Source organism: Macaca thibetana, chromosome 7, assembly GCF_024542745.1.
Source record: "Macaca thibetana thibetana isolate TM-01 chromosome 7, ASM2454274v1, whole genome shotgun sequence".
Classification (NCBI taxonomy): domain Eukaryota; kingdom Metazoa; phylum Chordata; class Mammalia; order Primates; family Cercopithecidae; genus Macaca; species Macaca thibetana.
The window spans coordinates 52566961-52583244 of record NC_065584.1 but is presented as its reverse complement, the minus strand read 5'-3'; the positions used below and the strand labels follow the sequence as shown (position 1 = coordinate 52583244).

The 16284-nt window shown below is 38.2% G+C and overlaps 1 protein-coding gene across 5 annotated transcripts in view; it reads right to left on the bottom strand.

The window, feature by feature from the left end:
• The window catches only part of DLGAP5 (DLG associated protein 5), a 42020-nt gene that overhangs the window by 2266 nt on the left and 23470 nt on the right, over positions 1-16284 (bottom strand). For all 5 annotated transcript variants that reach the window (XM_050798243.1, XM_050798241.1, XM_050798242.1 and 2 more), the window contains exons 13-18: positions 12008-12112; positions 8106-8325; positions 4541-4730; positions 2143-2203; positions 1254-1500; positions 338-384 (exon numbers count right to left, since the gene is read on the bottom strand). In XM_050798243.1, coding sequence (XP_050654200.1) covers positions 338-384; positions 1254-1500; positions 2143-2203; positions 4541-4730; positions 8106-8325; positions 12008-12112 — 870 coding nt within the window. The remainder of the gene's footprint in view (positions 1-337; positions 385-1253; positions 1501-2142; positions 2204-4540; positions 4731-8105; positions 8326-12007; positions 12113-16284) is intronic.

Below are 16284 nucleotides of genomic sequence, written 5' to 3'. Positions count from 1 at the left end.
GATAGACATGATTTCCCCAGAAGGGCAGAAACTGCCTTATATTTTTCTTGAATCACCTAGAAATATATTCAGACATTCAAGTATCCAGTTTATCAGAGCAAATTTGATAGAAAAACCACATAGAGAAACATATCTTCAGGGTTTAATATTAAAACATATTATATTTTAAAGTATATAAACACCAAATTTTTTCTTCATTCTGTGAAAAATAGTGAGTGAGCAAAACAATGACAAGATATACATTTTAAGCCTTGTACACAAATAGAAAAGCAATATTCATTTTATAAAACAAATCTAGAGTATAAAGGGACTTGTCAAATTAAGTTGGAAAACTTACCGAATCAAGAAGGTGGCATTCAGTAGTGAGACTTTTATCAAATAGTACTGAAAAACAACAAAAAAAATTAACTTTTTAAAGAATATTCTCACGTTCGAGGGTCTTAGAAATGGACAAAACCTTGAAAAATATGAAAAGTTCCACATATCAAATGCTAAGACAAAAATATAGACCATCTTATGCTATACTTTTTGAAAGTAGTTAAATTTCTTGGTTAAATTCTTATCCTTAACTTTGGTATAAAAGGAGTCTTCTGTAAACAAATCTCATACTTGTAATATTAAAAGTACCCAGAAGATGCTGATGAAGAACAGCTGGAAGACATTAAATGTCTGGCCAAGGTTATAACCTTTTGTTTTACCATAGGCCCCAGTTAGATCAGCTACAGAGTAACTGATGAAGATAGCAGGTGGAACTGGCACACATTATAACAAAAATACAGGAGCCATTTCCTATTGCAGAACCATCACAACAATATAGGTAGAACTAGGCAGTAGGGAAGAAAAATAGGATATTTTGAAGAAAGACTTGGGGATATGTGTTGAAAAGAAGGAGAACTGAAAAAAAGCCCAGCCTGACCAATGTGGTGAAACTCTGTCTCTACTAAAAATACAAAAATTAGCCAGGTGCAGTGGCACGTGGGGAGGCTGAGGCAGGAGAATCGCTTCAACCTAGGAGGCGGAGGTTACAGTGAGCTGAGATCATGCGACTGCACTCCAGGTCTGGGCGACAAAGTGAGATTTTGTCTCAAAAAAAAAAGCTTGAGGGAATTTTTCTAATTCATGGTCTTCACTAACAGTGAAGGTTCCTAAATAGTTAGCTCTAATGTAAAATGGACCTTATAGGATAATTTATACCTTAATCCAAGTTCATTTCTTTAATAAAGGCTCATTTAAATTTATTTTAAATATCTCACCTGACTGAGAAATTTTAGTTTCCCCTTCTTCTAAGATGCTATTTTGTGAAGCTGTATTTTTTTCAGGGCTACTCATCAAAACATCCTGTGATGTAATCAAAGAATTCAGTTCCATGCCTTCCACAACATCTGAAATTCCTTCTTTTTTGTTAGTATTAATATCATCTGCTACTCCACCAGCAAGAAGAGGCAAACTCATTCCCTCACTGGGTAAACAATCCACCTTCAAGTTTGTCTTATTTACATCCTAGAAGTAAAAATGGCATTAAATTTAATTATCAATTACTTGGAACAAATTTTAAAAGTCTTGTTGCTATTAAATGTAAGAAAAACAGAAGGATGATATCCTGGACACAGGCTTAAGAACATTATAAATCCTACTATCCTGCTTCTTCAACAATTAGTTCAGATAAAATAGAAATAGTATGATTGAAGGCAAGTTTCTCAGCAAGTACCTATACTCTAGCTCAGGGACTGGCAAACATTTTCTGTAAAGGACCAAATAGTAAATATTTTAGGTTTGTGAGCCACAGGGTCTCTGTGATAAGTACTCAACTCTACCACTGTATTGCAAAAGCAGCCAGATAGAATACATAAACAAATATGTGGCTACGGCAATAAAATATGATTTGTAAAAATAGGGGCCAAAGTTTGCTGATTTCTGCTCCAGTTCACTGGTTCCATATTCATCCTGATATGAGTTGAAGAATACAAAATGACACTATGGTTTTAAACGACCCAAATGTCATTGAAACAAGAACCACCATTCTATATGACTGATCTAGATTTCCAATGGAAATTTTGGGGATGGTTTATGAAGTTACATTCTATAATGATATAAACATATGACATACTGGGGGCTATCTAATCACACTGGAATTGTACTTACATGGTTTTCTTCAATTAAATCTGGTAATCCAGGACACCGAGCATCTTCCACTATGCTGTTCCTAAAGAAGAAAAAAAAAACAGCATTACACTCATAATTAAACATATTGTTATTGTTTCACTTGTGTTTTGAGTCCATCCTTTATAATGGCAATTAATTTAGGGAATGGATCAAACATGGAGCCTGGCGCAAGATCAGGCCTGATCCAGATAGATTAGTTTTGGACTACAGCTACTGTGGGATGGCCTTATAAACTAAATGCATTCTTCTGCAGAAAGCTCACAAGTCTGTTACCATGGTGGTCAGTCAGGCTCAGGTGGCTCTATCAGCAATACTCTGAATCTCAGCCAAATCCAGAGCTATATACTAAAGAAAAGTCAAAAGGAAGGTGACTTCTGGAGAGAGAAGCAACAACTCAATTATTGTCTAGCTGGAGTTAGCTACATTTACTTGTTACTTGTTAATCCATGAGCTGGAGTAAAGGTACCTGCTAAGAAACTTGCCTTCAATCATACTATTTCTATAATTTTATCTGAACTAATTGTTCAAAAAGCAGAACAGGAGTTACAATGTTCTTAAGTCTGTTGCTTGTTAACAAGTAAATGTAGCTAACTCCAGCTAGGCAATAATTGAGTTAGAATACAAGGTATTCTAATCCTGAAGTTACTAGCTTGTATCTTATTAGAAAGACCTGTCTTGGCCAGGCGCCTTGGCTCATGCCTGTAATCCCAGCACTTTGGGAGGCCGCGGCAGGTGGATCATGAGGTCAGGAGATTGAGACCATCCTGGCTAACATGGTGAAACCCCGTCTCTACTAAAACTACAACAAAAAATTAGCTGAGCGTGGTGACACGTGCATGTAGTCCTAGCTACTTGGGAGGCTGAGGCAAGAGAATCACTTGAACCTGGGAGGTGGAGGTTGCAGTGAGCCGAGATCATGCCACTGCACTCCAGCCTCGGCAACAGAGTGACACTCTGTCTGCAAAAAAAAAAAAAAAAAAAAAAAAAAAAAAAAAATCTATCTCCGTTTCTTCCAAGTTACTTTTTAAAAAAGATATTCTCCATTTTTCTAGTGTCCAGCTTTACTTTGCCTTTATTGCACAAAGTTGCTTATTTGTATGATGCCCTTTGAGGGCGTTTTGGGGAATCCAAAACATTTTTAAAGAGTACTTATGGCCGGACACAGTGGCTCAAGCCTGTAATCCCAGCACTTTGGGAGGCCGAGACGGGCGGATCATGAGGTCAGGAGATCAAGACCATCCTGGCTAACATGGTGAAACCCCCGTCTCTACTAAAAAAAAAAATACAAAAAACTAGCCGGGCGAGGTGGCGGGCGCCTGTAGTCCCAGCTACTCTGGAGGCTGAGGCAGGAGAATGGCGTAAACCCGGGAGGCGGAGCTTGCAGTGAGCTGAGATCTGGCCACTGCACTCCAGCCTGGGCGACAGAGCGAGACTCCGTCTCAAAAAAACAAAAAAAAAAAAAAAAAAAAAGGGGGGGGGTACTTATAATATGACTCAAATGCAATTATGAAGCTTATTAGCAAACAATAGTAAACTACAAGATATACAAAGTAGGCCGGGCGCGGTGGCTCATGCCTGTAATTCCAGCACTTTGGGAGGCCAAGGCTGGCGGATCATGAGGTCAAGAGATCGACACCATCCTGGCTAACATGGTGAAACCCCGTCTCTACTAAAAATAGAAAAATTAGCTGGGCATGGTGGCACGTGCCTGTAGTCCTAGCTACTTGGGAGGCTGAGGCAGAAGAATCGCTTGAACCTGGGAGGCAGAGGTTGCAGTGAGCCGAGATCGTACCACTGCACTCCAGCCTAGGTAACAGAGTGACACGCAGCCTCCAAAAAACAAACAAAACCTAGAATCATATCTAGCCAATAATAATCGTTCAGTACACATTAACTCCCCTTTCAACATGCTCTGCCATCTGTCAAGACAACAATCTCAAGGTACTTTCTACAAAGGCAGGTAAAAAGTGCCTATCTCTCAACCACCTTGGGGAGGCATTAGCATTGCTGCTTTGTAGATGATGAAAGTGAAGCTAAAGAGAATTAATTATTCGCCCCAAAGTTGCATAGCTAGTAAGTCACAGAGCTCTTCTCAGCTCAGAACTGTTGAGCAGTACGTTTAGCACCAAAGGATACCATATTGTTTCTTTTCTTCTTAGTGCCACAGAATTTATCGATCTAAATGTAACCATTTAGTATCCTGAAATCTTAAGCTTTAGTTTTCTCATTTATAAAAAGGGAGTACTGCCTATATGTTGCAGAGTCATTATGAAACTTATTAACAATATATGTCTGGCACCTTTTACCATCTTAACAATCTGAAATGGCATTTAATATCAGCAACTGTTAAACTCTTATTAACATGTTAAAGAAATACCTGCTTTCAGGAATATTCAAAAACAAAGTCTTCTTCACATGTTCACTTTTAGTATTCTGAGGACCGGCACTTTCTGGTGACGTAGTTTGTTGTGGAAGGCCCATCTCATTTCTACTCTGAGATACAGCTTTGCTGACAGACTTAGGTGTTCTAAGTCTTTGAGAAGGGCCTTCAGAAGAGACAGAAATTCCTAGAAGATGAGAGAAATCGCCTCAATACCAAATAGTTCTTTTACTTTTCATAACTAGGAATACACTGAAAATCCTATCAGCCTCTTTCTCCTGTCAAATAATGTCTGTTGAAGACAAATGCCTGGGACTTTCTGTTTAAGACAGTATTGAAATGCATATCAGATGCTGCTTCCATTTGACATCCCACTACTTTTACATGAACAGAGATAATTTTTTTGTTGTTGTTGTTGAGACAGAGTCTCACTCTGTCACCCCGGCTGGACAGGCTAGAGTGCAGTGGTGTGATCTCTCGGCTCACTGCAACCTCTGCCTCCCAGCTTCAAGCGATTCTCCTGTCTCAGTCTCCCCAGTAGCTGGGACTACAGATGCATGCCAATATGACTGGCTAATTTTTGTATTTTTAGTAGAGATGAGGTTTCGCCATGTTGGCCAGGCTGATCTTGAACTCCTGACCTCAGGTGATCCACCTGCCTCGGACTCCCAAAGTGCTGGGATTATAGGTGTGACCCACTGCGCCGGGCCTGAACAGAGATAATTTTTTTTTTTTTGGAGATAGAGTTTCATTCTTGTCGCCCAGGCTGGAGTGCAATGGCACGATCTTGGCTCACTGCAACCTCCGCCTCCTGGGTTCAAGCAATTCTCCTGTCTCAGCCTCCCGAGTAGCTGGGATTACAGGCACCTGCCACCATGCCCAGCTAATTTTTTGTATTTTTAGTAGAGATGAGGTTTCATTCACCATGTTGGTCAGGCTCGTCTCGAACTCCTGACTTCAGGTGATCCATCCACCTCAGTCTCCCAAAGTACTGGGATTACAGGCGTGAGCCACCGTGCCTGGCCAGATAACCTTAAAAAGCAGAACTCTACAAGGACAAAGGAAACTAAAGAAGAGACAGCAACAATAACAACATTTTGGAAGCTATAATGTAGATTGTTGAGTGGGACTTAGACTCAAGAAAACAAATTCTAAGCCACCAATCAAGAAAAAAGAGAATCAATCCAATTTCTAGCACATAACCCCTCAAAATAACTGGTGGCTCTAAGTACCTTTGCAAGTGGAGATGAAAATGGAGCTAAACACAGAAGGAATGGCTCAAAGTCAGTTTAAACAAGGAGAGCTCAGATTCCTTTCCTCATTCTGCACAGCAAAGCAACTGTCATTACCCACCCCCATCACCAAAAACAGAAGGGTCTCTAGTTTAGAGGATACCAGATACAGTTGAGAGACAGGGTACTGCATGGAAAATAAGGGAAATAGGTGAATATTTACACATAAAATGTTGAGACACTTAGCTTTCTTCCCCCACATGGCTCCTGAAAGACTGGCAGCCAGAATGATACCTTCCAGGAAGCAGATGGAAAGCATCTTCTCTGGGGAATCTGAATAGACTATGAGAAAAGTCTTAAATGCAGTGACGTGTAGGTTCCCAGCATAATGGCCCCGCTAACAGTAGGGCCCCCACAGTAAAGGTCCTACCCATGTGCAGAGAGTTTCCAGTCAGCTTTTTAGTGCCCTATTCTTAACCATGTGCAGGCAGTGAGAGATCACCAGATTCCTGAGGAAAGCCTCTAATACAAGAGACAGAAACCAAAAACAACTAGACGAAAGTACCCTGAAACAAACACTGTCTATAGTGGATGAAGAAAACATAAAAGCTATCATTAATATCCTTGGAAAGATAAAACAATGCACTTACGAAACAAGTGCAGAATGCTATAAAATGAACATTTGGAGAGTAAGAAAGGGCTCTTGGGAATTAAAAACATGATAGCCAGCATGAAAATTGAGGAAATCTCCAGGAAATAGAAGAAAACAGTAAGTACATGAAAGAAAGATTAAAAAGTCTACCAGAAGAAAAATGTGTTTTCAAAAAAGATCAAACCTTGTCAAGAGAGATGGTGGTAAACAACAAAAGACTCCAGTAAGAATTGAAAGTAGTTGCTTCTAGGGGCTGGCAAATGGAATGAAAAGGGCTTCCTCAGGGACTACTGTTTTGTAATTAGCCTCATATAAACTATGTGTTCTGTAACAATTTTAAAAGACCAATTTTTGCCATAAACCTTAATCTCCCTATCTATAAGGACTGAGTTGAGTATGCGAAAGAACAGAATGATGAGCTCATGGCTGTAAAAACCACGAAGATCCTTGACAGGTAGTAGAATGGGGCCACGTTATTAGCAGCAGTGAGAGATTCCTGGGTATCCAGGGAGTATAGCTGCTTAAGGAAACAAACAAAAGTGCAACAGATTTGATACCTAAACCAACAAGAAAGTTATAATATACTTGAGGATCACTGTAAATATCAGATAGCAGGTATTAGAGAACAATTTAGGTTTATTTTGAAAAAACTTCCTGGTGGACATCTATGGCTTATAAATAATTTCAATTGAGATAAATTCAATTCAAGAAAAATAGTCTGTGAAAGAAAGCTATTGACAAATACAATTAGAAAGTCATAAAAAAATGATTTCCTGAAGTATTAAAAACTGCTTTTACTGGAATATTTTTAAATTAGAAAATTAGTACATTTATTGCCTCTCAAAAAGATTTGAGCAAAAGTTTTAATACAAATGCAAACAAAACCAAACCCACTTTGCATAAACTTCCTTCTGTTTTTAGAGATAGACTCTTGCTCTGTCACTGAGGCTAGAGTGCAGGGGCACAATCATAACTCGCTGTAACCTTGAACTCCTGGGCTCAAGTGATCCTCCTGCCCCCGCCTCCCGAGTATGTGGGACTACAGGCATGTACCGCCAGGCTCGGTTAATTTTTTATTTTTCTGTAGAGAGGGGCTCTCACTAAATTGCCCAGGCTGGTCTCAAACTCTTAGACCTGCCTTGGTCTCAAATGATCCTCCTGCCTTGGTCTCTCAAAGTACTGGGATTATAGGCATGAACCAACACACACAGCACATAAGCTTCATTTTAAAGCACAGCTAGAGAATTGTGATAGCTGGATGCTCAAGTTTCCTTTGCAGTTTAAACTCTAACCAAACTTCTAACTGACCTGAAGAAAATCACTTTACTTCTTCATGCTTCTGTCACTTCTCTTACCTCTTGGGATCCTGTGACCTTTCTCATAGACTGTAGGGTTACATGGTAATTACATTACAGATGTGAAATTACTTAGAAAGTAGAAAAGCAATCTTAGAAGACATATCGCACTTAAACTAATCTGATCATATCCATCAAAATGTGATTTACATGTGTTTGTGAGTGAGCGTAGTCTATTTTCTAAAAATCACAGAAAAACTTACGTCTCTTAATGTAAAAACTATTTTTCACCTTACACAAGCCCCCATCTATCCCAAATATTTCTCTTAAGTAGTCTCAGGAAAAAACAACAACAACAACAAAAACCAAAAACAACAACTAACCTGAGAATGATTTAATAGGACTTTCAACCCTGAAAAATCCAGCATCAAATACTATTTTATCAACTTCCTTTGGTATCACAGAGGCTGCTGTTTCAGCATGTTCTTCCTGCTTAATTCTCTCTCTCATTGCATTTTTTATGGCAGCTAGGCGATTTCTCGCTGCAATTCTTCCAGCATCATCCTGTTTTGGTTTACTCGCTATACCTGAGACAACTTTTTTCTGCAAAGAGAAACTGACATATAGTAAAGCTGCCCATTACCATCTTATAAGAAAAACACACAACAAAAACAAATTATCACTTAAAAATTTAATTTTTAAAAATAAAGTATACATAAAATATTTCACATTCATCATGTATTTATCAAGTTCCTAGTATGTGCTAAAAGGGTGAAAAGGTAAAGGACACAGTGGCTGCCCTCAAGGAGTTTGCAGCTTAGTGGAAGATCTGGGAAGTAAAGTAAGAAGGATAAATGTCCTGTTAGAAATAAATGTAGGGGCATCCTTCAGATTACAACCATGACACCCCCCCTCCAAAAAAAAAAAAGAAAAAACAAAAAAAAAAGTAAAGAAAGAAAAAAAGTAAAACATTAAAAGAAAATAAATAAGGATGACATCTAAACCAATCTTCAGACATCAGGAAAGGTTGTAGGAAGTAGCACCTATGCTGAAACCACATTTCATCAAACTAAAAGATGGGGTGAGGCAAGGGCTAGAGAGATGTTTCCAAAGCCAGAAATGAAAGAAAGCAAAGTGGAGTTAAACAATAGCTAGATTATAAAATCACCTGCATGTAAGTTTTAAGAAAATCACATTTACACAAAGGACAAAGGAATAGAGAGTTATTAGTGATTTTTAAGCAGAAGATTAACATTATCAAGCTGGTGTTTTAGAAAGATCACTCAGACTAAGGAGTAAGAGATGAAAAAAGTGGATAGATTCAACAGATATTTGAAAGGTAGAATTGAGAGGACTTACTCATCTATTGGATGTCTGTGGGGTGGAGATGGTGAAATAAAGAAAGCAAAGGACCAAAAGAGATACTGAGACTTCTATCTTGAACACCTGGTGGGATGGCAACAGCATTATGAGACAAGGCAACATTGGTGTGTGTGGAGATGCTGTCAGTTTGGGATATATTGATTTTTAAGGTATATTGAGTCATGATATATAGAATTAGAGCTTAGTAAGTATGGTCTGCAATACAGACTTGGGAATCATCACAGGTTGGGTAAGATTGCACAGAAAAATTATGGAAGGAAAGAAGAGAGTAGAGGTAGGAATTCTAAGTATCAAAAACATTTAAGGGATAAATGGAAAACGAATATGCAAACATGACTGAAGAATAGACAAAGAAGTAGAAAGGAAATATAATTTCAAAAACAAGGAAGTAGGTCAGGTGTGGTGACTCACGCCCGTAATCCCAGCACTTTGGGAGGCTGAGGCGGGTGGATCACTTGAGGACAGGAGTTCCAGACCAGCCTGGCCAACATAGAGAAACACCAGCTCCACTAAAAATACAAAAAATTAGCTGGGCATGGTGGCACATGCCTGTAGTCCCAGCTACTGAGGAGGCTGAGATGGGAGATCGCTTGAACCTGGGAGGCAGAGGTTGCAGTGAGTCGAGATGGCGCTACTGTACTCCAGCCTGGGCAACACAGCAAGACTATCTCAAAAAAGTAGACCATATTTAATACTGCAGAAAGGTTAGATTTATTTATTTACTTATTTATTTATTTTATTTTTGAGACAGAGTCTTGATCTGTCGCCCAGGCTGAAGTGCAGGGGCATGATCTCGGTTCACCATAACCTCTGCCTCCTGGGTTCAAGTGATTCTCCTACCTCAAACTCCTGAGTAGCTGGGATTATTGGCGCCCGCCACCATGCCTGGTTAATTTTTTATTTTTAGTAGAGATAGGGTTTCACCATGTTGGCCAGGCTAATCTCGAACTGACCTCAGGTGATCTGCCTCCCTCAGCCTCCCAAAGTGCTGCGATTACAGCCTTGAGCCACCACGCCTGGCCTAGAAAGGTTAGATTTTAAAATTAAGTACCTAATAACTTAAGCAACTAGTGGATTAATAATTTAGATAACTATTCTAAAGTTATAGAGGGGGTAAAACTGAATTGCAATGAGTTGGAGAAATAAAGGAACAAAAATAATTGAGTATAGACAACAGTCAGCTTGTCAGTGACTGGGAAGAAAGAAAAATGGGGGTATACAAGCAATTAAAGGGAGAAGCAGACACCACAGGTTTCTTTGTTTTAATGTAAACAATGATAAGACACTTAAACATGTTTAAAAACTGATGGAAAAAAGGGGGAAGGGAAAACAAGACTAACTGATGGAATTGATGGAATGAGGGATTAATAAATAAGAGGTAGTAGGGAGTGGTATCCAAGTATAGTATAAAAGATTAGCTTTACTTTGTTTGATTATCTTAACAGTAGCCTATAAAATAAAGTAGGAGAGAGACACCTGGTGATAACAGGCAGAATTACAAATCTCTCTAGGACACAGCCATGATCTGCATCACTGATGATATTAATATTTCCAGGACTAAATCCTTAATAAGAAATGCCCACAGTAGCTTTAATAATGAAGTAGCATCCTTCACTATTTATAGTTTTGAAATCCATTCAATCAATTTAGTTACTGTCCTCAGGGTCCTTGTCGTGAGACTTTATTAGTAAAAAAAATTTTTTTGAGACGGAGTTTTGCTCGTTGCCCAGGCTGGAGTGCAACGGTGTGATCTCAGCTCACCACAACCTCCGCCTCCCAGGGTCAAGCGATTCTCCTGCCTCAGCCTCCCGAGTTGCTGGGATTATAGGCATGAGCCACCATGCCCAGCTAATTTTTGTATTTTTGGTAGAGACAGGGTTTCTCTGTGATGGTCAAGCTGGTCTTGAACTCCAAACCTCAGGTGATCTGCCCACCTCAGCTGCCCAAAGTGCTGGGATTACAGATGTGAGCCACTGCGCCTGGCCTAGTAAAATATTTTTTAAGGCCGAGCACAGTGGCTTATGCCTGTAATCCCAGCACTTTGGAGGCTGAGGCAGGAGAATCACTTGAACTCAGGAGGTGGAGGTTGTGGTGAACCAAGGTCATGCCACTGCACTACAGCCTGTGCAACAAGAGCGAAACTGTCTCAAAAAAAAAAAAAAAGTTTAAACATAAGGTTTAAAAAAAAAACACTTTAATAAGTTAAACTCCTAAGATAGGATTCAAGAGAGTTTTTATTTGGATTACATAGTATAATAAAATACCAATCTAGACAAGCTGAATTTATAACTACAAGCATTTTTCTCATATCACAAAAAAAAACTGAATGCTTAGTTTGAAAAGTGTCCACCCAAACCAAAAACTTTGAATTCAAAAACATTACTAGAAAGATAATTACTAGAAACAAGAACAAAATCTATCATGTTAACAAAGCAACAAGGATAACAGCTTCCATTTCATATAACTGTTGTAAGGATTAAGTTAATATATATAAAGTACTTGGAATATTTGGCACATACTAAGCATTATATAAATTACCTACTACTACTATAACAAAATGTGTAAGTACAGTTTAAAGAATAAAACCAACACTCATATATCACTATGTGGTAACTTAGAAGCCCTCTGGGTACCCCAATTCAATCACAGCCCCTCCTTCTCTCTAGACATAACTATCCTAAATTTTATGTTGATCGATTTGCTTGCTCTTTCTTCAAAGGCAATCAATACACTGTAAGCAATATACAGACTTAACTTTGTAAAATGATGAGAAATCTGAAGTTAAATGTTTTTAAAACTTAAAAACAACAAATAGAAGAATCTATATTAGAAATCTGGATGTATGTAGAACAGTTCCTTAACTAGAAAAAAAAAAATTTGGATATAAAACCCACAAACTTACCCTAAAGACATTTTTGTTCATATTATTATTCATATTATTATTGACTTGCCACCCAGATTCCTCAAGTTTGATCAGATTGTTGAATTTGTGGATTACATCTTCTATCTGTTAATAGATAAAGCACAAATTTAACAGATTAATGATAGCCATATTAAAGTTATAAACTAATGAGTTGAAGACTAAAAAATAAAAATGGCGATTCAGAAATCGCCAGTTATTAAGTCCAGTTATTACAACTGGACTGAGTCATTCTCAATTTAGTGTTCAAATCAAGAATTTTTATGGTAAAGTTTTTCATTATCTTTCGTCTTACAAACCTCCAAAATCTACATAAAGAATATCATATATGAATAACTCTCCTAGATTATTTTTTACTAAAATGCTAAAATGGTAGAAAATACATCCTAAATGTTTTTGTTTCTTAATTACACAATGTGAACACAATCCAATTTCTTTTTATTTATCCATTCCTCCACTGAAGGACATCTTGGTTGCTTCCATGTTTTGGCAATTATGAATAAAGCTGCTATACTGCTAAAAACATCCGTGTGCAGGTTTTTATATGGACATAAGTTTTCAACTCATTTGGAGCGCAATTGCTGGATCGTATGGTAGGAGTATGTTTAGTTTTGCAAGTGACTGCCAAACTGTCTTCTAAAGTGGATATAACATTTTGCATTCCCATAGGCAATGAATGGAAAGTTCGTATTGCTCCATACCCTCCCCAGCATTTGCTGTTGGCAGTGTTTTAAATTTTCACTGTTCCCTAGTAGGTATGTGGTAGTATCTGTTGTTTTGATTTGTAGTTCCCTAATGACATATGATGTTGAGCATCTTTTCATATGCGTATTTGCCATCTGTATATCTTCTATGGTGAGTTAACAGTTCAGGTCTTTTGCCCATTTTTAATTGAGTTGTTCATTTCCTTATTCCTGGGTTTTAAGAGCTCTTTGTATCTTTTGAATAATAGTCTTATCAGATACATCTTTTGCAAATATTTTCTCCCAATCTGTGCCATTTCCCATTTTCTTGACATAATCTCATTTTAAAAGATACAAGTATATTTAATAGGATGGAAATATAATCTCCATCTTTCTGATACTTCCAGTCTCCTACAAAGAGTTAGTTACTGTCAACAGTTTGGTAACCATGCTTTGAGTTTCCACGTTATGCACTTATATACACACATCCTCTCAGCTTTGCTCTCCCTTAAAAATATGTAAATGTCTGTAGGCACTGTGGCACATGCCTATAATCCAAGCTACTTGGGAGGGTGAGGCAGGGGGATTGCTTGAACCCAGAAGGTCAAGACTAGCCTGGGCAACAAGTGAGACCCCATCTCAAAGGGGAAAAAAAAAAAAAAGTAAATGTCAAAATGACTCAGATTTACACTCATGACCAACTGATTTTCAACAAAGATGCCAATACAATTCAATGGGGAAAAGACAGTCTTTTCAACCAGCAGTGCTTGGAAAATTGGTTATCCACAAGCAAAAAGACGAATTTAGACTCACAATCTCGTACCATATACAAAAACTAACCAAATGGATCATAGAATGAACTGTAAGTACTAAAATCATAAGACTGTTAGAAAAAAACACAGGAGAAAATCTTTATGACTTGTGGTTAGGTAAGAGTTCTTAGACATGGTGTCAAAATCACAACATAAAAGAAAAAAAAAAATCTGGCCGGATGCAGTGGCACAACCCTGTAATCCCAGCACTTTGGGAGGCCAAGGCAGGTGGATCAGTTGAGGTCAAGGGTTCAAGACCAGCTCGGCCAACATGGTGAAATCCCATCTCTACTAAAAATATAAAAATTAGCCGGGCATGGTGGCATATGCCTGTAATCCCAGCTACCTGGGAGGCTGAGGCATGAGAATTGCTTGAACCTGGAAGGCAGAGGCTGCAGTGAGCCGAGATCACACCACTGCACTCCAGCCTGGGTAACAGAGTAAGACTCCATCTCAAAAAAAAAAAAAAAAAAAAAAAAAAGAAAAAAAAAGAAAAAATTTGAAAAATTTAACTTTAACCAAAAAAAAAAAAAATGGCACTTCAAAAGATACCATTAAGAGGATTAAAAGTCGAGCTATAAACTCAAAGAATATTTGCAAATAATATTTCTCATAAGGGACTTGTATCTAGAATATACAAAGAATACTTAAAACTCAATAATAAAGACAATCAAATTTAAAAATGGGTGCAAAAGATTTACACAGACATTTCAGTAGAAGATACATGAATGGTGAATAAGCTCACAAAAAGATACTTAATATCATTACTCATTAGAGAAATTCAAATCAAAACTACAATGAGGTCAGGCATGGTGACACCTGTAATCCGAGCACTTTGGGAGGCAGAGGAGGGTGGATTGCTTGAGCTCAAGAGTAAGACCTGGGCACCTGGGTAACATGGTGAGACCCTACCTCTACAAAAAAATATGCACTCCTGCCTAGGTGACAGAGTGAGACCGACTCAAAAAACAAACAAAAAACAAAAAACCCTACAATGAGATACCTCATACCCACTAGGATGGCTATGCAACAGTTCCCCCTTATCTTCAAGTAATCTGTTCCGAGGGGATGCCTGAAATGCAGATAGTACTGAACCCTATATATACTATGTTTTTTTCTATACATACATACCTATGATAAAGTTTCATTTCTAAATTAGGCATAGAGATTAGCAATGATAATCAACAATAAAATAGAACAATTATAACAATATTCTGTAATAAGTTATGTGAATGTGGTCTCTCCTCCCTGCCAAATATCTTATTGTACTATACCTCAGGTAACTAAAACCACAGAAAGCAAGACTGCTGATAAGAGGGGACTACTATAATAAAAAAGACTGACAATAACAAGTATTAATGAGGATATAGAAAAACAGAACACTCATACATTGTTGGTGGGACTGAAAATGGTATAATCACTTTGGAAAATAGTTTGGGCAGTTTCTTAAAAAGTTAAACATAAATTTACAATATGACCTAGCAATATCTAGGTATCTGCCCAAGAGAAATTTAAAAAGATATGTCTACACTAAGATTTGTGTGGAAATATTCACAGATTCTTAATAATCACCAAAAAGTGGAAGCAATCTAAATGTCCATCAACTGGTAAATAGTGATATATCCATACAATGGAATACTACTCAGCAATAAAAAGGCATGAAGAACACAGGGCAAGCTACAATATGGATAAAACTCAAAAACATGGTAAGTGAAAGAAGCCAGATGCAAAAGACCACATAATGTATGATTCTATTTATATGAAATATCCCAAAAAAGGCAAATCTACAGAGACAGTAAATAGATTAGTGGTTGCCTGGGTCTAGGAATAGAAATGGGGATTGACTGCAAACAGGCAGGAGGGATCTTTTTATACTGATGAAAATGTTCTGACTGGGTGTGGTGGCTCACATCTGTAATCCCAGCACTTTGGGAGGCCAAGGCAGGTGGATCACTTGAGGTCAGGAGTTCAAGACCAGCCTGACCAACATGGTGAAACCCCGTCTCTACTAAAAATACAAAATTAGCCAGGCGCAGTGGCACATTACTGTAATCCCAACTACTTGGGAGACTGAGGCAGGAGAATCGCTTGAACCTGGGAGGTGGAGGTTGCAGTAAACTGAGATCGCGCCATTGTGCTCCAGTCTGGGCAACAAGAGTGAAGCTCCATCTCAGAAAAAAAAAAAGTTCTACATTTGGATTGTGGTGATGGTTGCACAACTCTGTAAATTTACTAAAAATGATTGAACTGTACATTTCAAATGAATAAATTTTATATGTAAATTATACCTTAATATAGTTCCTTTGTGTTTAAAAAAAAAAAAAAAAAAAAGTGCCCCAACTTGAAGTGGCTCCCACTAAGCCAAAGCTGGGAAATGAGCATCGATCAAGATAATGACTATAGGCTGGTGTGGTGGCTCACACCTGTAATCCCAGCACTTTGGAGGCCGAGGCAGGCAGATCACTTGAGGTCAGGAGTTTGAGACAAGCCTGACCAACATGGTGAACCCCATCTCTACTAAAAATACAAAAATTAGCCCGGCGTGGTGGTGGGCACCTGTAATCCCAGTTACTCGGGAGGCTGAGGCAGGAGAACTGCTTGAATCTGGGAGGCAGAGGTTACAGTGAGCCAAGATCACGCCACCGCTCTCCAGCCCGGGTGACAAAGTGAGACTCTATCTCAAAAAAAAAAAGACTATAAACAATGAAAACACATCATACTTTTAAATCCACAACTAATAATGATACAAAAATCGCCACAGAAT